This window comes from Larus michahellis, chromosome 12, assembly GCF_964199755.1.
Source record: "Larus michahellis chromosome 12, bLarMic1.1, whole genome shotgun sequence".
NCBI classification, from domain to species: Eukaryota; Metazoa; Chordata; class Aves; order Charadriiformes; family Laridae; genus Larus; species Larus michahellis.
Window position 1 is genome coordinate 4,980,793 of NC_133907.1, and position 24,215 is coordinate 5,005,007.

The window sequence follows — 24,215 nt, forward strand, 5'->3', positions numbered from 1 at the left end:
TGAGGTACTTTTGTCGTCTATCAAGTCATTGAAGTGCTGTTGTGGAGCTCAGCAGCCCTCTTTGCATACGGAATAGCAGGTCTCCAGGGAGCAAATCCGGAGTGAAACATTTCTCCTGGTGACTGACACCAACCTCTCTCTCTGTTAATGATGTTAAAAGCTTTTCAGCTGTCGGCTGTGCCATGCGGTCACCTGTCCTTACCGGCTTCTTGCCTGCAGTATGGTGGCACACGTGCGAGCTGACCCGGGCTCCCACCCCAAGCTCCTGCTGGTTTTCATCTGCATCACATTTGCAGGGGCCGAGCTAATGAGAGCTGGGGGCCGCACGGAGCATGTTACATGTCTGGTCACAAAGTGCATGCTACCATGAACCTGGAGGCTGGCAAAACGGTCCTTGTCACTGGTGGAGCTTAAAACAGACGGAAGGCACAGGAGCAAAAGGACCCTCCTTGGAGGGGCAGCAGCATTTGTGCTGGGGAGTTTGGGGGCGTCTGCATGTGGTGGGGGACAGTGGGCCGTGCCCAGGGCAGCAGGATTACATCTCTACAGGCAAGGTCGAAGCGTGTGTCTCCCAACAAACCTTTCTTCCTCCGGTGGGATGCCAGCAATCCCGATCCAGACCCAGTGGCAGGGCCCCCCCCTGCTCCCCAGCCTGTGGTGACTGTGTGAGCATCCCCACTCGCCCAGTGAGCACCGAGCCGGTGACCACGCAGCGGCAGCAGTGTGGCACGGCCGCTCACCGCAGCTGCACTTGTCACCAGGACAGGGACAGTGTTGGGGCTTGTCCCAAACCTCCCAGTGCGACCAGAGCCAACCCGGCCCCTTCCCTGCCTGCAGGAAGGATGCTGGGGAGGGACCGGGGGGGAATGTTTGAGCACCCAGTGTTGCCCTCGCAGTGGGTGCCATGCAGTCAATGCTCCTCAGCCCCAAGATAACCTGGCTGGAAGCTGGAGGGGGCAGGGGAAATGCAGCTTGGGCCCCCCCTTGCTTGTCTGCCAGCAAATGGGGCAGCTCTGGCCCCTCGGCATCACCCTGGCCAGGGCCAACCAGCTCCGCCGTGGCCCCGCTGGGCTGAAAGCATCCATTTTAGGTCTCTGTCGGCAGCAATTAAGCAGCACAATGCTGACGGCCATGTGGGGGGAGCCCGCAGCCACGCAGCCGGAGATGCTGGGGCTGCCGGGGGGGGGAAGGACTGGTCGCTGAGCACGTCCCAGCACAAGGTTTCGAGGCTGTTACGCAAGGGCTGGCGAGCGGCAGTGCATGGCCCCGGGTGCCGGGACACCCTGTGTCCCCACACAGGCGCAGGGTGGCCCCACGCTGCCCAACACCCGGGAAATCGCTGCCTGCCGTTCCCTGCCCAAAGGAAAACTCATCCCTGCAGGACACGGCTCAGCCATGCTGTGCTTTTCCCATCACGGATGTCAGCTGTGGCACTGGGGGGCCTGGCTGGAAACAGGGCTACGGGGGCTCCCAGCGGCTTGGTTTTGGTTTGCACATGTGGGATTTGGGACAGAGGATCTGCGCAAAGGGATTAAATATTTGTGGCTACTAAAGCGGCAGTTCTGCAGGGCATTTTCCTTGCTGGGTTTGCAGCCGCCTCCGGAGTGGGTGGCCCAGCTGGGCGAGAGGCTGCTCGCCCTCTTTGGCTCCCGTGCTGCGGGGCTGCCGGGGAAGGGGGAGGACGGGGAGGCGTTTCCGCGGGCAGAGGCCACGCTTGCCTGCCCCGCTAATCGCCATGGCCTACTTGGTGTCTGCAGCGAGAACGGGGCTAATCCTAATCCGGGGCAAGGATAAAGGGCTGTGGGTGCTGTGTGCCAGGGAGCCACATTCTGGTTGGCACTGGCCACCGTACCTTGGTTTAGTGCCCCCGGCTGGGGTCAGGCCAGCTAGCCCAGCCCAGGCTTAGCTGGTCCGGCCCTCCAGGATGGAGCTGGGACCACTTTAGGGCCTTGGTCTGCCCGCCGCTGCTCGGGGATTCCCCTTCCTTACTTAGAGACCAGCAGCACAGCTGAGGACAAACGCACAAAGCTCCTGTTTCAAGTTGTGTGTGGCTTTTCAACCCCATCAAATAGCTTTATTCACACAAACGCCCCTTAATTTACAAAGCCTCTGCCACTCATACACATCAGGGTATCCACAGTGTTCAAAGAACTTAAATAGAACGTCTCATACCAACCCAAGTAAACCAAGTACAAAAAATATTTATATAAACTTGTTCACACATAGGTCCTAGATTACCAGCTTCTGTGCAAAAAAAAAAAAAAAAAAAAAAAACCAGATTCATTTACTAATTATCATTATCTTTAGTTTGGAGTCTGGGTTTAAGCCTTCTACTCTTGCTAGCTCAGCACAGGGGCTGCAGGGGGGAGCCCAGGGCAGGGCTGGGGCAGGGAAGCGGCTCGCAAAGCTCCTGGATTTTGCTGGATGAGGGAGCTGAAGGCCCAGGGTGGGCTGGGCAACTGCTGGGGTGCCAGCCTGGGGACACCAAGCACTCCCATGTGGTCCCTGCGAGCTCTTCCAGCAGCCTGGACATCACCCTCAGAGTGAAAAGCACTTGGGCAGACTGCAGAGAAATGGAACTTGTCAGGGTGCTGCTGGAGGAGAGCAACTCCCTGCACTTTCCTTCCAGCTGTGCCCACCACCCTGACACCCCGCTCTGAAGTGTGAAATGCTTTTGGACACCAAGGGCCACACGCTGGGATGTGCCCAGTAACCAGCAGACAGCAGAGGAGCTGCTGGCGCAGTTCTCCCCACCACCAGCGATGTTAGCAAGGAAGCAGCAGCATGAGCATCAGCCCCTGGATCCCCCGGCTCCGGCTCTACTCTCCGGATGCTGCCCCTCTGCCAAGCCTCGGACCCCAGCAGCCTGGCCGCGGGGATGGGAGGCTGCGAGGAGCCGGGGCTGAGCACCCCGTGCCCATGCTGCAGCAGCGTCGCTGAAAGGGGACCAGGACCCCCCCACCTCACCCCAGGCGGCTGTAGTGTGAGGCTTGGGCAGCGCACACCTGGGGTAAGGAAGGAAAGCAGCAATGGGTTTCCCTGCTCTCATGACCTGCAGAAAGCCCCGGGAAAACCCATCCCAGTTGCCCCATGACGCTTGGCAGGCTTAAACCCAGACTCAGTACTGCATACGGAGGAGACATACAATGCACACAACGGAGGATTTCCACGACGATGGTAATGCTTGTTTTAAGTCTTATTGCTCCAGAAAGGCTCTGGGAGCCTCTGATATGTGAAGGAGCTGGGTCCTGAGGAGTAAAGGAAGACCACAGGGGTAACTCTTATCTGTCACTAGCACCGCTGAACCTCAAAACACAGCAGCAAGGGGACAAGGGGGAGCTAATCTATCCCCTCTAGGCTAGAGCCACCTCTGCTCTCTCCTCCCTGTGGACTGAAGCTGGTCGGGAGATCCCCGTGACACCGGCACGATGCTGGCGGTGTCAGCCTTGCTGCAGGCTGGTGCAGATAACACGTTTCCCAATCCTCCTGAGGCTTGGCTTGTTCCCCCCACCCACCCCACATCCCTCTTGTAAACAGCGTAATCAGAAGTAAACAGTTTCATACAATCACTCCCCCAGCACGGGCACCGGCTGCAGCCCCACAAGCTCAGAGGGCAGCAGGGTTTCACGAGAGGGGGCTTGGCTCCCCCCACGCTGACCAGACCCCCCCAGCACCTGGATGCTCAGCTTCGCTGCGGCCAGGAAGAGATGGAGACAGCCTGGCCCTGGGCTGGGCAATGGGCTGCAGGCTCGGTGCTGCTTTCTTAAGCTTGAGTTTTCCCAGTGGCGCATCCTAATGCCAAAAACATCTACAGCGGAGGGAGAAGTTCAGCCTGTAGGAACTGGGCAGGAGATGCCCGATAGACCCACCTGGGAAGAAAAGCCTAAACATCCTCCACCCCACAGCACATGCAGGTTTGAGCTGTTCCCACCTTGTTCTAGAGGTTCTTGGTCTGGGCCAAAGTAACTGGGAGGAGAGATGCTGGGAGCTGTAAACACAAGGCAGGTTCCCGTATAGTCTGGGGAGTCGAGCACAAACAGCAGCAAAACAATCAGGGAGAAAGGCTCTTAAAAGAACAAACTAATCAGGGAAGCATCCACAGTAGCCAAAGGCTAGCAGCCCTAGCTCATTCTTGGAAGTGTTTGCTAAATCCTAAAGTAAGGCACTACGGTCTAGCTCACTAACATCAAGCTGCTTTAAAAACACATCTGCAATGCAAAAGCTGAGGTGGAGACGTGTGGTTTGAAGACAGCCTGAAACAGCGGTGGACCAAGAGGGCTGACCCTCCCAGGGCTTGCCTGGCCGCTGCCCGCCAGGCTCGCTCCTGTCCCCAGCTGGAAGCAGCGGTCCCGGTGAGCAACTCACTCACCACCTTCCACCTCCACATCCTGTGTTTCAGGCTTGGTTTCCACACATGGAAAGGTCCCTTCAACTGGGATGTAATGCCTGGTGAGGGGCCCTTCCAGCAGGGAAAGCCACCCGAGCAGGGCTGGGAGGGTAAAGCCCTCTTACTGCACTGGTTCAAGCCAGGGTTAGGTTATAACAGTTGTTAACAGCCAGGAGCAAAGGCTCTGTCAGGTGGAGGAAGGATGGTCCAGTGATCACGGCACTAACACCGTACTTGTGAACTACAGGGTTCAGCTCTTGTCCCTCCTGCGGGATGCGGGGCTCTGCAAGCCCTCCCCGGGAGCAGGGGGAGAAACCCGCCTGCAGCCCCCCAGCACGGCCGCCACAGGGATCTGCTGCTAGTTAGAGAGAAACGAGAGCAGGCAAAGTGCTGCTCACAGCCCCCGCGAGTGCTCTGCGGGCAGGGCTGAGCACAGCGCCTGCTACCCAGCCCCAAACTGCTCCAACCCCAGCAACCAGCCTGGAAGGGGTCTGTACAGTCATGGTCTGGCTGTGGCTGGCCACAGCCCACAGAGGCATCCCTAAGAACAAACGAAAAAGCAGCGTGGGAACAGGGGCTTGGCGCTGGATTTGTGTTGTCGGAACCTTCACAGGTCACAGACTGATGGTCTGGAACCTCCTGGCATCGTCCTCCTAAAAGGGACCTGGCCTTCCTGCAGCAACAGCCTTAGCTTTGTGTCCTAGAATAGAGATGGAAAAAAAAAAAAAAGAAAAAGATACCCCTCCCTCCTTTCCCTGCTTTAGCTCTGCCTTAGCCCACCTGAATTTCCTGCATTTCCATTCGTTCCTGTGAGGTCAGCAAAGTATACAAGCTGCTGCCAGTTCAGGAACCTGATGTGTCAGTGATGACACAGGAAAGCTGCAGGAGGCAAGGAGCAGCTCCCACAGCCAGGGACGAGGGCGTCGGAGGGACCCTGTGGCCTCATCCAGTCCTGGCTGCGGTAAGGGCTGGGCGCCCGGGCAGCTCGTGAGCGGTGCTGGGTCAGCCCAGCCCACCCCTCAAACCGCCACCAGGTGGTTTAGCCTGATGAGAAATGGTTTCGTTGGTTCAGAACCTGCAGGGTGCGAAGAGGTGGTGCTTTACATTGCATTTACAGTGAGCAAAGTCTAAAGACCATCAACGCGGGCTCAGCCCTGGAATATTAGTGTTGCTCTAAATATAGGCAAGGAAATAGAGTATTAACTGCTCAGCCTGAGGTTCCAATCTCCTTACCTGAGCTGTACTGTAACCAAACCCAAACAGCAGCATTGCCTTTTGCTTCCTGAAGACAGTTATCTAGCAGGGAAAAGTGTTTTGCAGGAGGCTAGAATTCCAGCCTGTGAGCCATTTAGGCCAAACCTCCTCCTCTCCCGAGTACTGTTCTTAACAACTGAAGTTTGGCATGAAATGGCTCAGAGTAGTGGACTGCTTTCTGTTCCTTTTGTACAGAGACGATGTCCACCTGAAAATGTACCTATGGGCTCCCCATTGCCCTCCGTAGAGAAAGACTGTAACAAACGTCACTAGTGAAATCCAGCTTGGGGAGAACAAAGGTCTGCCCGTCGCAGCAGCAGACCTGCCTTGCTGAATGGTTTTTCAGCTTGTTTATGCTACTCTACCCTAATGTCAACCGCTCATAGCCTGGGCAGCATCCACCTATTGAGAAACTGCCTGGCTATGAAATTACTTAGCTGCTTGGTCCAAAAGACTCACTTTCTCTAAAGCATTGCACGCCCGACGCAAACCCAGCAATCACTTTGCTCCCGTTTCCCCTAGACAGAAGCAATACCTTTAAACCTAAAGTTGTGCCCAGCTGGACTCGGAGCTGGCGCCTGGCAGCACACCTCTCTGCCGGGATGCCAATTCCCACCTCCTTATGGAACCGGATCTTCTCTAGAAACATCTACCGAGTCTAAACGGCAGCCCAGGAGACACAGGGAGGGCTGGGCAAGGGCAGCTCTGCTTTCTGGATCTTGTTTAAAAGCCTTGTGAGCATGACAACTGCCAGCTCGTGCTCTTCTACGGGCCCCTGCAGCCCCCTCCCGCACTGCCAGAACACCTCTTCCCAACAAAACAAATTAACACCCAAAGATTTCACATTGCCGGAGATCCTGCAGACCAGGGATCTTCTGTATCATCATCTTCCCTTATCTTTGCCTTCCCTTGTTGCACGTAAATAATGGAGATTATGGGTCCCTGGAAAATAAACCTGCAAGAAAAACAAGAAAGGGAAAAAAAAAAGAGGTCAGATGTGTCAGCAGTTTTGTCCCAGTTACTACATTGTGACAACGTCCTGCCAGCCCTCCTGCTGTCACCCGACCCAGGCTGCAGGTAAGTAAAGCAAGCAGGATTGCTGGTGCAGTGTGCACCCTGCATCTCTCCTTTAATTCCCAAGCCTTAATTAAAGCATCATTTGAGGGACTGGGAGAACTTGAGATGAGCGCACGCCTTCTTGTTACATGGTCACAAACAATGACTGCGAACAGCAATGTCTACGAACAACTGCTCCGGGGGGAAGGTGCAAAGGTAACCAGACTGGTGCTGGAGCCATCCGGCTGCTGGATGGAAGGGCTGGAGGACACCCAGTCCCACAGCCTTCCCACTGGTTCCAGTTAGCCCGAGAGGAGCATTGACACATCTCTCTACTTCACAGTGCTTTTGTTATCGATCCAGGCACTGGGTTCAGTTTACAGTCATTTCTTTCTCAGGAGTGATTCAGACAGCCCTGCGCAGAGCACGCTGCCAAGGTCAGTACACGCTTCCAGCCGCTCCAGTGCGCGGGCTGAGCTGGGACGGGTCGGCTGGGAGTTGAGCATCGCTCCGTATGCCCCTTGTTAGGGGGCACAGCCCCTTCCCACAGGGCTCGCTGCAGTGACAGCCTGGCTGGAAGGAGGATGAGCGCTACCACAGCACAGCTCAGCCTTGAGGGTCCACGTGATGTGCTCGCGCGCTGTGGCTCCCAATTCTCCACCAGGAAAGGTGGAACAAGCTGTGACACCGAGGACACCCTGCATGTGCGTCAGCAGCAGCTCGGGCTTCTCAAGTGGCTCTGCAAGAGGCGGTTAAAATCCATTTCGGTGCAGCTGACAGCAGAGCAGGATGGGTTCGCAGCGCAGCCATGCCACAACCTGCACTTGAGACGAGGATGCTCCGTGCCAGGGATTTCAGGGAAGAACAAGCAGCTCTTTGCTGCGCCAGTCCCTGTTCTGGCCAAAGTCACAATGTAGAGCATCCCCCACGGCCCTGAGGCACCAAGGGTGCTGCACCGATTCCTCCACAGCCCTGGCACTGCACCCTCCTGCTCTCCCAGCTCACGGACGCAGAAACACCCAACTCTGCCCATAAGCCACCAGCATTTTCCTCCCAGTTTGTTTGCAATCCAGCAAACTCCCTGTGGATGTCCCATCCAGCAGCAAGGCCGGACCCAGCAGAGGAACAGCGCATGTGCACGACATGTCACTTCTGTATCGGAAACAACATCACTCAGGGTGTCGCAACCTTCAGAGCGGGGACCAGCAGAGCTGAGGCCAGGGATTGTGCTGGGAAGTGGCGGTGATGGTTCGATGAAAGCTGGGACCCACCTGCCTGATGGAGGGACCTGGGGCTCTCCCCGCTGCTGTCAGCTCTGCCCACTGGCTCCTCAAGGGGGACGGGGCTGGAAGCCACTGAAACACAAACCTTCACCCCAAGGGGAGGACCTTGCTCCACTTCGTCACCCCTCATGCTATGCACAGGTGGGAATTTTCCAGGAGTTACCCGCAGCTTGATTTTTCCCCAAACTTGAGCTCTGAGCTCAGACAGTTACATGGAAAAAAAAAAAAAAGGGGGGGTGGATTTAGCTGCCCCCTGCAACAGGGGCAGATCCACACTAGGGTGTACGGCCAGGTCTTCTCCTAACTGGGAACGAGCGAGGGACTCCGCAGAGACACTGAGCGACGGAGCAGCGGGAGAGACCTGCTGAAGAAAAACTGCCACTGCCCAGCAAATTACTCAAATCCCTTAGCCCTAGGAAATCTCATTAAAGAAATCCATGTCTGAGGAACACATTTCTGAAGGAAGAGGCTGCCTCTGGCCTCCGCTGCTCGGAGCAGAAGCCGGGGCCACGGGCACGCTGCTTTTCAAGAGAGGTTAACCGGGAGATGCCACCTTTGCAGGCTGCGATCAGAAAGAAAAGCCTTTCTGTTTGAGAAGGCAAAGCTTGCGAGAGGCACCCCGATATCAGGTCGAGGGCAACGGCTCAAGGAATTTTCTGGAAGATTTATCCTGTGGCGCAGCTTCATTAGCAAGTAGGGCAGCGTTCCTGTTTGTGCTTCCCTGGAGTAGGAGCGTTTTCAGGGAAAGCGCTTCCTTGAGCGGCCCCGAGCTCACAGCTCTGAGACAGGAGAGCTCACTCCATTGACGCACGTTGTTTCAGGGGCTTGTTCAAGAGCTTTTAATCCCTCCACTGATGCCACTTATAGTTTTAATCAGCTCGAATTGTTCATTCGGCATCAGCAGGATATGAACCAGCAGCCCATGGAGTCCTCAGCCAGCACCTAAGGAAGATGACACTAATGCGTGGGTCACGGCAGAGATGGGAGGTGGCAAGGCAGTCTGCGTGGCAGCAAAGGGAGAGATAACCCAGCACCTTCTTGTGTTAATCACATTATCGACCCCTGCGTGGGAACACAGGGTACGAGAGAAGGCGGCTGAGAGCCAGCTTTATCTCCTAAATTCTTCCTCATGCTTTGTACGTACGTTTGTGACGCACTCCTTGGGAGCTCCCTTAAATCCAACTGCAGTGGCCTCCCCCGGGAGGGAGAGCGGGGTGACGGTGAGCAAACGAAAAGACTAACACATCTGGCCAGAGGTGACGTGATCCAGTTCATCCTCAGGGCCCTGGTTCTCTCCAGGTAGAGTCACCGCTGCCCAGAAAGGTGTCACTACTCCGCAGGGTGGCCCTGCAATGCTGCACCCGCTGCTATGGCCAAGAGGAGGAACTGACCTTGCTTTCACTGCCCCGTGGCTTGTTTTGACCGTGCCAAGACTCACAAACCACACCGAAACCACTCTGAAGTCAAAGCCAACACTGAGAAATGAAACCGCTGTCCTTTTCCTTGACTTGCCCACCTGTTTCTGGCCAGCGGGGTCAAGGCACTTTTACCGCATGGTAGAATTTGAGCTGAGTGGTATTAACAGACAAGACTTAACTGGATGCAACGGCCCTACTTGCTGACAGCTCACCAGCACAGGCACTGCCGATGTGCGTCCGATCCCTGCCCTCCAGCTCTGAAATTCTGTAGGACAGCAGTTTATTAGCGGTGCTCAGGAGCGGGCACAGCACCAGCGAGCTCTCGCTGGGGACAGACACCATCACGCAGAGCCGACGAGCTTGTTCAGCATCAGCTCCCCTTGCATTTTGAAAACGCAAAGAGGAGAACAATGCAAGTGCAAACAGTTATTTCCATCTGAAACTGGAATGATCAAAACCAGTGAGAGAGGAGGAGGAGGAGGAGGAGTGCTGGAGGGAACCAGGCTGGTCTCGGCTGTCAGACACCTTTCTGCTGAAGGCAGCCCCCAAGATGCTGCAGTCTGCACCACACCACACGCACACGTTCCTGCCATTCACCTCGAGCATCCATCCCAAAATCAGACCTACTGTTTCATCCACAGTGAAAATATCATGGGATACGATCTACCAGAACAAGCTGCCTTCTACACCAAGCACAACCATTACAGTTTGATGTCCTACATGATTAAAATGACAAAGTTTCTTAAATGTAGAATTCTGGGCAATGCTGCCACTTGCTCCCCATGTAACCCCCTTATTTCTGCGGCCAGGACCACCAGTGCTACTCCAGTGAGCAGCAAACAGCCATGTGCTCTCGCTGTACCTCGCTCCTCAATGACTTATCTAAGAAGTGCTCAATCCACACTGCACGAACTCCCCAGTGTTAGAGGGTCCCACCAAAGCAGTGTCCACTGGAGGCCCCTCACCTGCCCTGGGGAACTCACAGGGCAGCTACAAAACATGCAAAGAAAAAGATGTCCAGGAAAGGAGGAGAGAGGAGAGTCACCCCAACCTTCTGGTACGGACAAGGAGGGGTGAAATACTCCTTAGTGTGCGGTGCAGTCACAGTGCTGGGCAATCACACGGCAAACAAGAGACCATCAGCAGGTACCCAGCACAATCCAGCCACTCCCAAATTGTACTAGAAAGGCTTTTGTCCTCTTTGCCCAAAAGGCATGCTTTTGGGAACAGTGATCTCGGGCTTTAGATAATGCCTGCTGCAGAAGGTGGGGAAGCACAGTGTTCAAATAAGAAAGAAAACCTTTGTTTTGCCCAGGAAAATGCTGCCCACCTCCGCTGAACCTACCACCCCAGGGCCACCAGCAGCACTGGGGAGAGGAACATGGAGATGAGCAGGCTTGTCTCCACCCCAGCAGAAACCCCCCCAGACACCCTGGTGTCCGGCAGAAACCAACCCAGAACGCTTTTCCTGGCTGAGAACTGACATTTAATGTCTACATTTTGGAAGGGTAACAGAGCACGAAGCCTGCCGACTGACAGGTGCGTGCAGCATCTGTAGCAGAACTAAAGGCTGGAACACGAAGCAAAATCAAAAGAGGTCAGCAGCATACCAAAGAATAAGCAAAAATCTGCTTGCCTGGGTCAGGGAGGGTTACAGTTTTCCAGGTTATGACATGAACCAAGGCTGCGCAGGGTCTGAAGCTGTCCTGGGGAAGAAGAACCCACTGCATGACCCAGCAGCCCTATAAGCTACATGCCAGCACCACAATTAATTTGGGAAGAGGTTACTTGAGTTTCTCGGTCAACTTAAATTACCTGAGAGCAGAATTCAGGTTCAGGTCCTGCTCTAAATCCCATTTTAAGCTTCTCAAGCGGGTTTCCGATTTAAGATTTGCATTTAACAACAGCCAGAGGCAGGCTGATTTGAATGCACAAATCCACAGACGCATCAGAAAAACCTTATAGGAAAGGACACCAAATATTCTGCTGCCCCATAAACAAGCCAGAGGAATTCTCTCCTGACGCACAGCGCAACGCTCAGGGTTTGTGGTGAACATACGCCCGGCGCCGGGTTCCTATCTGGGCCAAGCAGCCACGCTATGTATGTATGCCGGGTTGTGTTATACAAGTGCATCCATCTCTGCTGCAGCTGTGTCACTGATCGGTGCAGACTCACGGCTGGCTCCGTCCTCGGATGGAGGTGGGGGGGAGGTTTGCAGAAGGCAGCTGGGTTTTAAGCAAACAGCCCCGGGGTAGGACTGTCCCCTCGGTGTTTGTTATCCCTGCATGTACTATTCTGCAGATATGCGCAGGATGAATTTTCCCCAGAGGGCACGGGGGTTGCATAACTCAGCAGCATCGTGTCAGCACAGAGCGATGGCAGATGGCGGCCGCAAACCCCGACCTGACCCTCTGCCACGCAGCAGAGCCGCTCTGGACAGCCAGGGGAGACCCACACCTCGCCCTGCGGCACGAGGTGGGGTGCCCCCGCTTCTGCCCCTGGGACTTTTATCACACCCATCTCAAGGGCTCGCATTTCTGCGGATTCACTCCCCCACCCTAATCCCCAGCCCAGACTTGCGCTGGGACCAGTAACAAGTCCCAGCCCCAGGCCGAAGCAGTCGCATCAATTACTTGCACCGGAGATCTTAGGGGCGCTAAATATTTTGTGCCGGGGTGCGGAGGGGATTGTTTGTGGACCAGTTTGGACAAACCAGCAGTGACAGAACTAGACCTAGCCCGTGGACCTTTCCATTTCTATATTCCTATTCCTCTGCAAACAGCACAAAGCTCACCTGGGCACACTCATAGAATGGTTTGGGTTGGAAGGGACCTTAAATATCATCTAGTTCCAATGCCCCTGCCACGGGCAGGGACACCTCCCACTAGACCCTCTTCCACATGGAGAGGGGATGGGTAGCGCATCACTTTACATAAGCTCAGGAACCCTCAGATGGGCAGCAATGAGGTTTTTTTAGCAAAACCTGCCCAAACATCCCCACCACCCTGCTGCTGGAGGCTCACTCTCGGGAGCGGGCCAGGCACACAGCCATCGGCTGCAAGCCGAGTGTTTGCTGGTTAGGGGGTTTGCTGGCCAGGAGAAACCCTAGTAACAGCTCCTGTTTACAGACTGCTTTGCCATGCAGGCAACACCTCCCAGTCCTTTGGTGTCACTGGCTAATGACACCACATCCCTGGGGATCCTTGCAGACCATGTGTGACTACCCTCAGGACCAGGATCTCTGAGCTTGGGACTATTTAGGAACCAAGATGGTGGGGGGGAGGAGGGAGGGGACTCTGCTTGAACGGAGCTGAGCTCACTCTGAGCACAACTGTTTTGTAAGCTTCCTTCCTGAGCAGACACAGGTCTGAAAAACACAGATGCTGGCGACCAAAGCATCCTACTGGGTTTAGACAACTGCAGTTCACACCAAAGGGAAGTCCTGCCTTTAGCAAGGAAACGAAACGAGACAGACCCACATGCCTTGTAGGTGAAAGCAAAGGGAACAGCTTTGTCTGCGCTGAGAAGGACCTGCCACTCCACTCAGTGCCTGCTCATCGAACCAGCCGAGCCCCGAGGCGTCCCGTCTGAGTCTCAGAGGGGAAGGGGACTGTGCTAGACAGCAAGGTGCTCTCACCACTGACCGCAGAAGTTATACCATGCAGAAGAGGCGGCAGAACTGGCAGCTCCTTCCCTGCCCCTGGGAGAGGCTGAGGTACCCAAAGCTGATGTCAGAGGGTGCTCGCGGCGTCTCTACGCCATGCACCAGCCCGTCTCAGCCGCTGGCCAGGGCCTCTTGAGGAGCAGGGCTCCTACACAGCCCTGCCAGGCCTTTGGGCAGCAGCAGAACGTGCAGCTGCTAATTCTGTTTCCCACCTCTACTTTATATTTGCAGTAGAATAGGTGGGAAAAAAAAAAAATTACGAAGCAGTGCTCTGATGAATCACTATAGAAATAGCTCTGGGAACATAAAAGAGTCCTTTGTGTCACTACAAAGTGCATTATCAGGCTGGTGCAGCAGACAGAATAATATAAAAACTGCGGATCACTCACCCAGCGGTAAAGCACAGCAGTGCCCTGCCCTGAATTTAAGCAGCACATGTAACTTGGTCCATTCTGGTTTCAAGCTCAAAGGCATCAGGTCGATCCTGCGGGTTAGCAGCCAACATGTCTTTCAAGAGCTGCTTGATCCCCTCAGACATGGAAGTCCTGCGTTTCTGAGGGATGTGCAGCTCCATCTTTGGGTTTTCTAGCAGCGCTTCCCCAACAGGCACAATCTCAGTCCCCTGTTTGATGTAGGTCCCCAGCAGCTCCTTCTTGGTCTCCGCGTCGATGAAAGTTATCCTCTCGATCATGGCCCAGATGATGATGCCGAGGGCGAAGATGTCAGCCTTGGCAGTGTAGTGTCCCTCCCAGACCTCGGGCGCCATGTAGAAATCGGAGCCACAAGCCGAAGACAGCCAGTACTTGTTCACATTCACATTCTTGTTCTCATGCGCACCCTCCTTGCCCCGAGCAGTCAGGCCGGCGCAGACCTTGCTCAGCCCAAAGTCGGCCACCTTGAGAACAGGGGTGCCGGACTTCTCGGTTATCAGGATATTGTCTGGTTTCAGGTCCCGGTGGACAATGTGGTTCTTGTGCAGGAAGGCAATGGCGCTGGTCAGCTGCAGCATGAAGCTCTTGTTTGTCGCCGGGTCGGGTCTTCGTGAGAGCACATACTGGTTGAGGTCTCCCCCTTCGCAGAACTCCATGACAAACCAGAGATAGCAAGGCTCCTCCGCGTAACCCAGGATCCTCTCACCTAACCAAAAGGGACAAAAACAAGAGAGGGTTTTTCAGACACATTGCAAAATGTCCACACTAACTCAGCGCAGGCAAGGAACCGGTCTGATTTACGCCGATAGTGAAGGCCTTAGGAATGTGAGCGGGACCTGTCGCACTGCAGGGTACCAGCAGTGATGCTGGCGCTGCTGTGGCTTCAAGTGCTTTAGGATCCTGTTGAGTGTCACACACCAGCGCCACATTTGTTGCCTGGGAGCCAGCTCAGGGACCTGTCTGGAGCAAAGTGCAGGCGTGCGAGTGAGACCGAGCACACGTCTTCTCAGTTCCTTGCAGGGAACTCGGGAGCAGAGGGTTATTTTCCTGTGCTACCATCAAGCAATTCTCCCCAAGCTCTGGAAACCAAAGCAGCAGGCAACTAAAAGCACAATTAGCAGCAAGTCTACGCAAAAATAAAAAAAATCATTTCTGCGTGAATGCCAGCTGTCCCACCTGAGCTCTGCTGCAGGGGGCAAAGGCTAGCTTATACCTTATGTTTTACTAGTATAACTGCAAGTGGGGAGTAAATCACACCCCTTAACGCTGTGCGACTACAGCCTTGCTAACAGCAGTCACACCAGTGTCACAGCCTTGCGGCACTCGGGCACTTTTTAGGCTAAAATTTGCGTGTTTAAGCGTTGCGTTTGCGCTAGGGGAGCTCTGCCACTTCATACAGCTTTCGCTAAGTGCCAACAAGTCTTTAAAGAGCAGAAAATTGGAGGCCCAAACAGCCAACGTGTAAGTGCAATCTCAGCCACGCTTATGAATATAAATGCTGCCTCGCTCCTTAGCGCTGCTGCTCAGTATTATGCCCCCCAACAGCTTCCTTCCTTCACCAGACGTCTCATTGAGCTCTTCAAGCTCAGAGCGTTTCACGTCCAATTCATCGCATCCTGGTTTTACTCCACAACCCCCCTGCCGAGGCAAATCACTCTCTTGCACATAAACTAGACACGTGGAGAAATGCAATAGCATCGTATCGGCTAACGGGGCCGGGTCTGCCGCCGGTGGTCCCCAGGGCATCCTGGCATCGCATTGCGATGCCAGGATGCCCTGGGGACCACCGGCGGCAGACCCGGCCCCGTTAGCCGATGCCAGGATGCAAATCCTGCTGGCAAATCCCACATCACCTGCACAGAGCACCCAGCTGACAGGCAGAGCCTGCACACACAACCAGGGCGTCGTTTTGCTCTAGGAACTGGGGTTTTTTTCCACCCTCAAGCACCATAAGGGAGAAGCTGGAGGACGCCACTCACCCCTGCCACAGTTAACAAGTCACAGAGACGAATCCAAGTGTTTTGAAAGCAGTTAAATAACTCCACCCATTTGACAAAGTTGGGTTTTGTTTTAGCAAAGCCCTAGAGAGCATCTGGGAAAGCAAACTTCCAGCAGCAGGTAAAGCCAATGACTACCACAGACACCAAGCCCAGCGCCTGTGCCTGCAATGGTCAGTGATCAGTGTGGGTGGGAATATTGGTTATTTGCACAAACAGTCTGTATCCATGGCTACTGCTATGGCAATGAAAGTCTGCACAACAGAAAGATTTGGCTGCACCTCCCTGCCCTCAGCAGAAGACGAAGGTTTGGTCTGGGGGATGGGAGGGACCATCAACAGGCTGGAGACGTGGGGCACTGGGTGCATTTTGAGGCATCAAATGAGACACCCAAAGTGCTGGAGGGGGGCTCAGCACGTGATCCCAAGCCAACTGGGAGCAGCCCAGGACAGCTTGGCTCTGGAGACCAAAACACCAACGAGGAAAAAAGCAGGTTCTCTGGTGCAAGCCGCCCTTTGGTGAGACTAGCATGACAGCATGGAAACGGGAGCAGAGACCTTTGCACAGCCCCAGCTCCCACTGCCGCTGCCACCTTGGCTTTGCTAAACCCCAGCGCAGCAGGGCACCTTTGCTTTCCTGCTCCCGTCAGCATCCATGTAGCCCCAACACGGGGAGTAGGAGGGTTTGGGGCTTCTCAGCCAGGAACTGCCCCACGACGAGGAGCACGGCAGTGCCCCGTGCCCACGCACGGCCAGGAGCATCAAGCCAGGGCACACAGGTGGGAGGGTGAGAGCATTCACACGGCAGCGCTGCCCAAAGCCCCTTCCCACAAGGAATCAGCTCAAACACCGGCTCACCAGCAGCAAGGACCTGCTGGCTCCAACAAGCCGAGGTTTGTTTTTAGCATAACGAAGCCTCTGATTTAAAAATTGGCCCCTGGACGTCGGCAAGCGCAGGGAGGACGCCACTGACCCAGCAGTAGCTGCTAGCACCATGCACTTCACTTTGGGTGGAGCACTGCTAGGAGACGCTTAAGCCAAGAGTAATATTTCCTCATTTTCTTTCTATAATCTGAAAGTGTTTTAGTTGTTAAATCATCTTCCTGCCTTCAAAACAAACACTTTTAAACATAAAGAGCTGGCAAGCCGCTTCCTAAAGATGAGATGTTAGCAAACTGAAGTCAAGCAGCCCAGAGCTGAAGAGATGCAGACGACAGGCTGGACCTGTTCTCCGTCACGAAGGGAGCATCCCCGCACGCTCCCTGCCCAAACACGGGGTGGCACACGCTAACCTCTCCAAACCTGCAGCAGCCCTCCCACCACCTATCCTGGGAGCTCATTAACACCTTGTTAATTTGCTTAGCATCGCAGGGAAAAAGAAATAATAATCTAGAGACAGCAGACCCAGCATCCCACTGCCGTGTGCAACCTCCGACTCCCTCTGCGCAAAGAGGCTGTGCCAGAGAGATGAGAACCAGCAGCACAAAGCCTGGGTGCTCGGACCGATGGTAACACGCGTGGGCGACGCCAGGGCAGCCTGCGAGCGCGGCTGAGCACCGGCAGCGAATTGCTGTCACCCGTGGGTGACAGTTAGGAAGCAACGCCCTACATGGGTTCACTTAAGGTAGCTCCCTCACCTGCCATGGGTTAGGAAAAACAAGAGGGGCACGTGGCTGTGCACAAGCCCCAAAAATGTGTATCGGGGCACCAAGCACGTTGCTCAAGGACACACCTCTCCTCCAGGCTCAGTGCTGGGCTTCCAGCTTCCTTTTTGCACTCTGGCCTTAAATTTATTATTCCACTTCTCATTAAAATGATGATGGTTCAGGCTCCACGCTGTAGCCGAGACACGACATTGCCTGGTATCCCGACAGTTGTGCTCCCGATCCAGAAAGTCTCCGACTAATCCCCCCCGCCCCGTGCCCTGAGCCCCGGCGCGTTGGCACAGCATCTGTGCAGGCCTGTAAATAGCCCAGCTGCGGTCGTGCAGAATGGCACGGCAGCACAGCTACGTGCTGGCTACCTCGGCTGGAGTGACAGCACGGCGGCTCCACACACGCAGCCCGTGCGCTGCGGACAGGGAAGGAGAGCGAGCAGACCTGGGAGGCTCATCTAGCTCTAGCTTTTGTTCTGAAAATATTTATCGGTGCCATATCAGACTCAACGCTTGGGAAGGCAGCAAGAACAGCCTCTGCCCAGCAGAGCACAGCCCGGAGGGCAGTCAGGAGGAAGGCAGACGGAGGGGAGAACGCACTCTGGGTTTGGGAGTGAAACTGCTGCTCTCTGGCCTTGGGATGGAGAACCCAGCTCTGCTCCCCTCTTCAGAGGGCTGCAGCAGGACTGGCGCAAGCAAAGCTCTCCCCACGGTAGGGAAGTCAGGGGGCTCTCTCCCCACCCAGATGGGAGGCATCTATAGCTACCCATGAGCTTTCCCCGCAAGCCATGCCATGCTGCCTCTTCTCGGGGTGTGCAACGTGACAAAGCGGGGGGACAGGGATCTCCTACATCTGCCAGAAAGAGCTTGAGTTGCTACAGCTGGTCACACACCCAAAGGGAAGAGTTGGCTCCTCTCCCGGCGAGTTGTGCCCGTGAGAGCACATAAAGGAAGCACCCAGGCTATACAGAAATTAGGACACTGCCCTTCCTGGGGAGGCTGCCGTGGGCAGTTGTGTGTGGAGTGTGAAGGGAGAGCAGGATCAGGTCTGGACATGTCCCCCCAGGAGTGCAGAGGGAACACGGAGGGCAGGGACAGCCTGAGAGACAGAGCTTTGGTCGGAGATGGGTTTCAGCAGCCCTGCATGAAGTCTGTGCCTGGCACAGGGTTTGGAGGCTGACTACGCTGGGGAGCATGGGGACACTGAGCTCCTCAAGGAGCAGACACGAGCCCTGGCACACAAGTTCGGGGAAGGGAGGGGTTGGGGTGAGCTGGCTCTGGCTGCGACAGGTTGGGGGGCACGAGGGCATCGAGGATACAGGGCTCTGGTATTTTTCCACATCTTCACTGCACATTGGCAGAGCTGGGTCTGACAAGCAGCCAAGGGAGCAGAGGGAGGGAGGGAGCATTTCAGAGATGTCACCATCACACTCATAGGCTGTGGCAGGAGAAGGTGACTCCTGACAGCCCCATGATGCTGCTAAGGGACCCCAGGGGAAGGCGGGGGTGTCAGCCCAGGCTACAGGCACTGGTGCTTCCAGGGCTGTCCCCATAGAGGCCACAGTGTGGGGGGAACAGGGACAGGAGAGCACAAAGAACAGTCCCAAATCTGTAGGACCGGTGCACGCAGGGCACCATAACGGGCTGCAGCCTTGGGGTGCCCAGAGGAGATGGGACTGTGCACCAGGTGGAGAGGGGGAAGACGTCCCCTTGGTGTGACTGGGGCAGAGACCAGTGAAGGTCCCTGAGGGACATGCGTGGGCTGTGGCACAGGTCAGGATAGTGGAGGGAGCCCCAGGAAAGGGGTGTAATGGAGGAGGAGGAAAGCACTGGCATGGGGTGCAGGGAGGGCTGAAGGCAGCACACAGGGATGCTCCCCAGGGCTGGGTCTGAGTCTGGAGGTGACAATGGGGTCCCTCATGAGGGGGAGCATGGGGCTGGGGTGCTGCAGAGGTGCAGGGCACAGGGAGGGACCCCACAGGCAGGGCACAGAGATGCTGAGGCGCAGGGTCAGGACTTAGCGAAGGGTGTCCCTGGGAGGAGCAGATGGAGGAAGGGGAGAGAGTGGAGGGAACACACAGACAGAGCCCAAGAGCATGGCACGGGGCACAGCCCAGGACAGGTGACACTCTGCAGGGGTCCCAGGGGCTGCTTGGGGTGGGTGGCAGCAAAGAAGGGTGCTGGGGCAGCAGAGGGACCCTGTGGGGGAGCCCTTCAGGGACAGGACCCAGGAGGATGATGGGAGCAGCAGGGAGCACACCTGGGCAGGTACCACTGCACTGTGGAGGGACCCCCAGGGCTGGCAGGGGTGACAGAGGAGACTGGGATGACCAGAGGTGCAGTGGGGGGAGCCTGGGGGCGGTTATACTGGAAAAATGGTGAGTTAAAGTGGAGGGAGGTGTGTTGCGAGGGTTGGGGGGGAGCTTTGGGTGCTCCTCTGAGGGCAGAGTGATGCCAAGGAGGGATGTGAGCAATGGGGTGATGCTGGGGTGCAGGGGGTGTCTGGGAAGGGGGGGGGGGGGGGTGATACCAGTGGTATCCCAGAAGTTACCTGGTATGGGGGCATCAACGACAGCAGGGAGGTGGCAGACCCAGGGGTGGGGGTGACACTGGGGGTGGGGGTGGCATCCAGGGAGGATGACCCTGGGGTGCCCAGGAGGGTGCTGGGGGTGGTGTGTGCGTGGGAGGGTCGGGTACCTTTGAGGGAGGTCTCGACGAGGCGCAGGTAGAGCTGGCTGCGCTTGTTGCCGTGGCTCATGCGCTGCCCCAGGCCGTGCCGCTGCAGGACGCACTCCTCGAAGCGCACCACGTTGGGGTGCTGCCGCCGGAGGCTCGTCAGGGCCCAGAACTCCGCCAGCGCCAGCTCCACGTTCTCGGGGGCGTCGCAACGGATCCGCTTCACCGCCAACCGGGCGCCGCTGCGGCCCGACACCGCTTCGTACACCACGCCGTAGGCCCCGCGGCCGATCTCGGCCAGCAGGCTGTACCGCGGAGCCCCGCCACTGCTACCACCGATACCCGGGCCAGGCCCCGCCACCACCGCCGCTGCCGTCGCCGCCGCCGCCGCCATGGGGCCCCGCCGCGCTGCCCGCCGCCGCGTCGCCCTTTGTGTCCCGCGGCGGCCGCCGTCCGCCGGCTCCATGGCGCCCGCCGCCGCGCGCGCCCCCCCCGCCCCCCGCCCGCCGGGGAGCGCGGAGCCGGCGAGCGCCGCGCGGGCGAGGGGGCACGCGCCGCCGCGTCGGAGGGCGGAAAAGCGCGCCCTGCCTGCCCCTTTAAGCGCTCGGCCAATCGCAGCGGGGCGGGACGAACCACGGCGGCGGCGGGGGGGGGGGGGAAGGGGAGGGGGGCGGCGGTGAGACCAGGACTGTCCCACTCCCACCCCCCCAGCGGCGGGGCGGGTGGAGGCGGAGGCGGCCCGCTCCCCTCACCCGGTGTCCGGTAACCGGGGCTCCGAGCCGCCCGCGCGACTCAGCGCGGCGGGGGGTTCAGCGCGGCGGTCGGCCACCACTCTCCCCCCCGCCGCCGCCGTGGTAGGCGCCGCCCCGGTGTAAACAGGCCGGTCATAGGGGCGGCCGCACTGCGCCGCTGCCGCCGCCCCGGCCGAGCCCGGGCTGACCTCGCTTGGCACGGCGCGGGGAAGGCGGGGCGGGATGGGCCCGGTTCACGCGGCTCACCTGGGGCCCAGCGGCGGGCTCCGGGCCGGGCACTGTGGCGGCGTGTTAACGGGCGGGGCGGCGGCGGGATAAGAACGGGGCTGTGCGCCCTGACGTAACCCCTTATGTAACGGCGGGGGTGACCCGCCCCCATCCCACCGCACCGGGACGGTCGGTGCGCCGGGAGGGGGCGATGCTCCAGGGGGGAGGGTCGGTACACCGGGAGGGAGTGACGCCCCGGAAGGGGTGTCAGTACACCGGCGGGGGGTGATGCTCCAGGGAGGAGGGTCGGTACACCGGGAGGGGTGTCAGTACACCGGGAGGGAGTGACGCCCCGGGAGGGGTGTCAGTACGCCAGCGGGGGGTGATGCCCTGGGGAGGGGGTAACGCCCCGGGGGCCGTGCGGCGGGAGAAGGCACCCGGTGCACCGGCTGTTGGGTAGCCGGTCGGTGGCCGATGCACCGGTGCCATGCAACCGCACTGTGAAGGGCGGGCGCGGAGCTCGGGGGCGGTTTGCGCCCCCCGGCAGCATTTAGGGGTCCCTCCCGGGCACCGCGCTCGCTCTGTCGGGGACGGTGCGACCTCCTCCGTCCCGGGGCTCACCGGGAGGTTTCCAGCTGGAAGTTCCCCGGGAAAGTTGCTGAGATCCTGGAGGGGCATCACCCGTGGGACAAGAAATATGTCGGTCACCAAACGCGGGGCACAACGACTGCCGTGCACTGGGACCCTGCGGGGCGGTGGTGTGTCCCCCAGGATGGCCGTGTCCCCCGTGAGTGCGGTCCCCTCTCCCCACTTGGCCTCATTGCTCCCGCAGGCAGGTGGCGTGGGATGGCTGTGTCCCCACACAGCTTGTCACACACACCGTCCCCAAACTGCTCTTCACCCCCTGGCTGGGGACCTCACACACATCCGTCCACCCTGGGTGGTGCGGGGGGGGCTACTCCTGGCACTGGGATGCCGGGCTGCGTGCTGCTGGGGGTGGGCAACTGGTGGCCCCCAGGTTTTGGGGCTTTGCATGCTGCTGTGCCGCTCCCCATGGGGTGGAAGGGGGGGGAATGGCAATACCCTAACGTGTTTTTTTTCCAGACTCTTCTCCCTGTGTTTTCCTGCCCCCCACGCGGGTGACGTGAGTGGCAGGCGCTCTGCTGACGGTCAAGGAGAGCATCCTCAGAGCCGCTTTATGGAGGAGCTCGAAAAATTACTGCTTTCTTGACTCATTTCTGAGGCATGTGCCTTTTTGATCATGCAGTTGGGCTGCATCATGCTGGTGCGTCCCCCACAGAGGGGGACGGAGACCCCCAGAACCACCGGCAACCCAGGGCCCGACGTGCAGTGTGGGTGATGGCTCCCATGGCGGGGCTGACCCTCGGTGGCAGGGCGCGGGCTGCAGCTCCTGCAAGTGGTTTGAACTCAATTTGCTTTTAAATGCAGCCGCTTCACCTCCCGAGCTTGGGGATGCGGGGGCTGTGCCGCAGCCCCGTGCTCCCGGTGCCACTCGGCAGCCTGGCACGATGTGTACCGGTGGCGGGGACGATGGCAGCAGCGTGACTCGCTGTGTTTACGTGGGCTCTGCTTTTTGTACCGGTGTTGAGTGGCCACTTGTGCCTCCTGCCAACGCTGGGAGGTCACCATGTGCCTGCACGTGTGCCCACATGGGCTGCTGCGCTGTGACACAGGCAGGGGCTGAATCGGCTCCTGGTCCCACACCGCTGCTGTGCCTGCTGCCGCATCCCCCGCAGCAGTGACCACCCCCTGCTCTGCGCTGCCTGCCTGGCATCTGCCTCCAGATTGTCCCGGTGCCACTGCCAGAGGTTTGCCCTGCTGCTGTCGTGGTCAATCGGAGACTGCACGGCTCCTGTGGGCAGCTGGGAGCAGACCCCCAGGTTTAACCCCCACCCCGCAATTCTCCCCACGGAGTTGTGGGTCTCGTGACCCACAAAATGCATCCCTCAACCTGCAGCCCAGCAGCAGCCGCAGGGAGCCCTTGCTGCCCTGTGCCCACATCTGCCCGCGAAAAGGCCACCTCCCGCCTTGCCCGTGGCAGCCTGGTGTCACTTTAGGGCCAGCAGGGAGAGTCAACATTTTGGGAGTTTCTGGAAAAGCCCCATCCCACTGAATAGAACAAAGCTGATGGTGCTGCAGGAACCGCAGTGGAGCAATTGCCTTCCTGTGGGATGCTCCTGCTGGCAGCGCTGTCGCGGTCCCACTGCTCGAGGACAGCCCAGGTGGCTGGCATTGCTCACTCTGCCCGTGGGGACAACTTACCCCCATCTCAGGACGGGGAGCCGGGCACTCTCGTGGCTGCGGAGCCAGCGGTGCCGTGTCTGGGCTGGGGGTGTCAGGGCAGAGCCGTGCCACTGCCGCGGGTGACGTTACCTGCCGTTAACTCCCACTTGCTTTCGCGGGAGCCTGGTACGCACGCTCGTCCCCCTCCTCGCCAAACCCGCTTTTCACTCACGTAGTTAAGAAAACTTAACTTTTCTATTACCGCACATTTCTCTTACCCAGGTGCTTAATTACCATTGTCCCAGGGAAATGTCAGTGTGACTCAGAGACAGTTTCCCATTAGGAAACGGCAGATGAATATTAATTAAACTTGCTGGTGGGTGGGCTCGCTCCCAGCTCCTTTCCCGGGGGGATCCTGTCACCCGCCACGCCTGCCCAGACCGCGACCGGCCCCGGGGAGGACCCTCTCGCCCGGCTCAGCACATCTGTGGCACACGTAGAAAATCAGACGACTATGCTCTGGGGACAGGAGTAACTCGACCTCCCTCCCGGAGCAGAGAGAATCTGCCCTGAGGAAGGAACCTTATTACAAATGACTCTTCTCTCTGTTCCTGTGGGGTTTGCTCTGTCTCCAGAAACGCATCTCCCTCCGGTGCAATTACCTTGGATGGGGAGGTGGCTGATCCCTGGGCTGTTGTGCTCCAGGGAGGTGCAGGTCTGCTTTTGGGGGGAGAGCTGTGGCCACCCTTCTCCCCTCCACGCTCCTTGTCCCCAGGCAGGCACCGGCCTTTGGGGTGATGCTGTTGCTCTCACCCGGGGACGTGTCACGGCTCCTGGACGGAGCCATTTGCCTACCTAACAGGTTGGACTGGGGAGGCTGGGTTTTAGGGAAGGATTTGAGGGGTTGGGAGGGCTACTTGGTAGAAATAATGGGTTTTGGTGTAAGAAATGCTCCTCTGCACTGTGTCTGCGGTGCCCACAGGACCGCTGGTCCCAGCAGCAAGGGTTAAACCCACTCTGGGGGGATGCCGGCAGCCCCCAGTTGAGTGTGTCTGTGGTGGTTTGCAGCTGCGTTTTGTTCTCCTCGGCTTTGTTCTGTGCCTGCACAGCCCAGCACACTCCACAGCGAGCGGGGGGTCCGTGGCTGCCCTTTGCTCGTGCCCCTGCGGGGCCTGAGCCTCTGTCACCCCTT

The 24,215-nt window shown here is 57.8% G+C and overlaps 1 protein-coding gene across 1 annotated transcript; it reads right to left on the minus strand.

The window, feature by feature from the left end:
- Window positions 1-1,901: 1,901 nt before the first annotated feature.
- On the minus strand, window positions 1,902-20,420 carry STK35 (serine/threonine kinase 35). Its single transcript, XM_074605393.1, has 3 exons — window positions 19,842-20,420; window positions 13,453-14,200; window positions 1,902-6,596 (listed from the first exon to the last, which is right to left on the minus strand). The coding sequence occupies exons 1-2, from the start codon at window positions 20,284-20,286 to the stop codon at window positions 13,488-13,490; spliced, it is 1,158 nt and encodes a 385-aa protein (XP_074461494.1). The 5' UTR covers window positions 20,287-20,420; the 3' UTR covers window positions 1,902-6,596; window positions 13,453-13,487.
- Between the last annotated feature and the right edge of the window lie 3,795 nt (window positions 20,421-24,215).

Bases quoted from the DNA above. Each gene is read 5' to 3' on its own strand.
- STK35 (XM_074605393.1), bottom strand. From the start codon at position 20,286: ATGGAGCCGGCGGACGGCGGCCGCCGCGGGACACAAAGGGCGACGCGG. The intron at 14,201-19,841 runs GTACCCGACCCT...CCTTTTGGTTAG, and splicing joins CGTCGAGACCTCCCTCAAAG to GTGAGAGGATCCTGGGTTAC.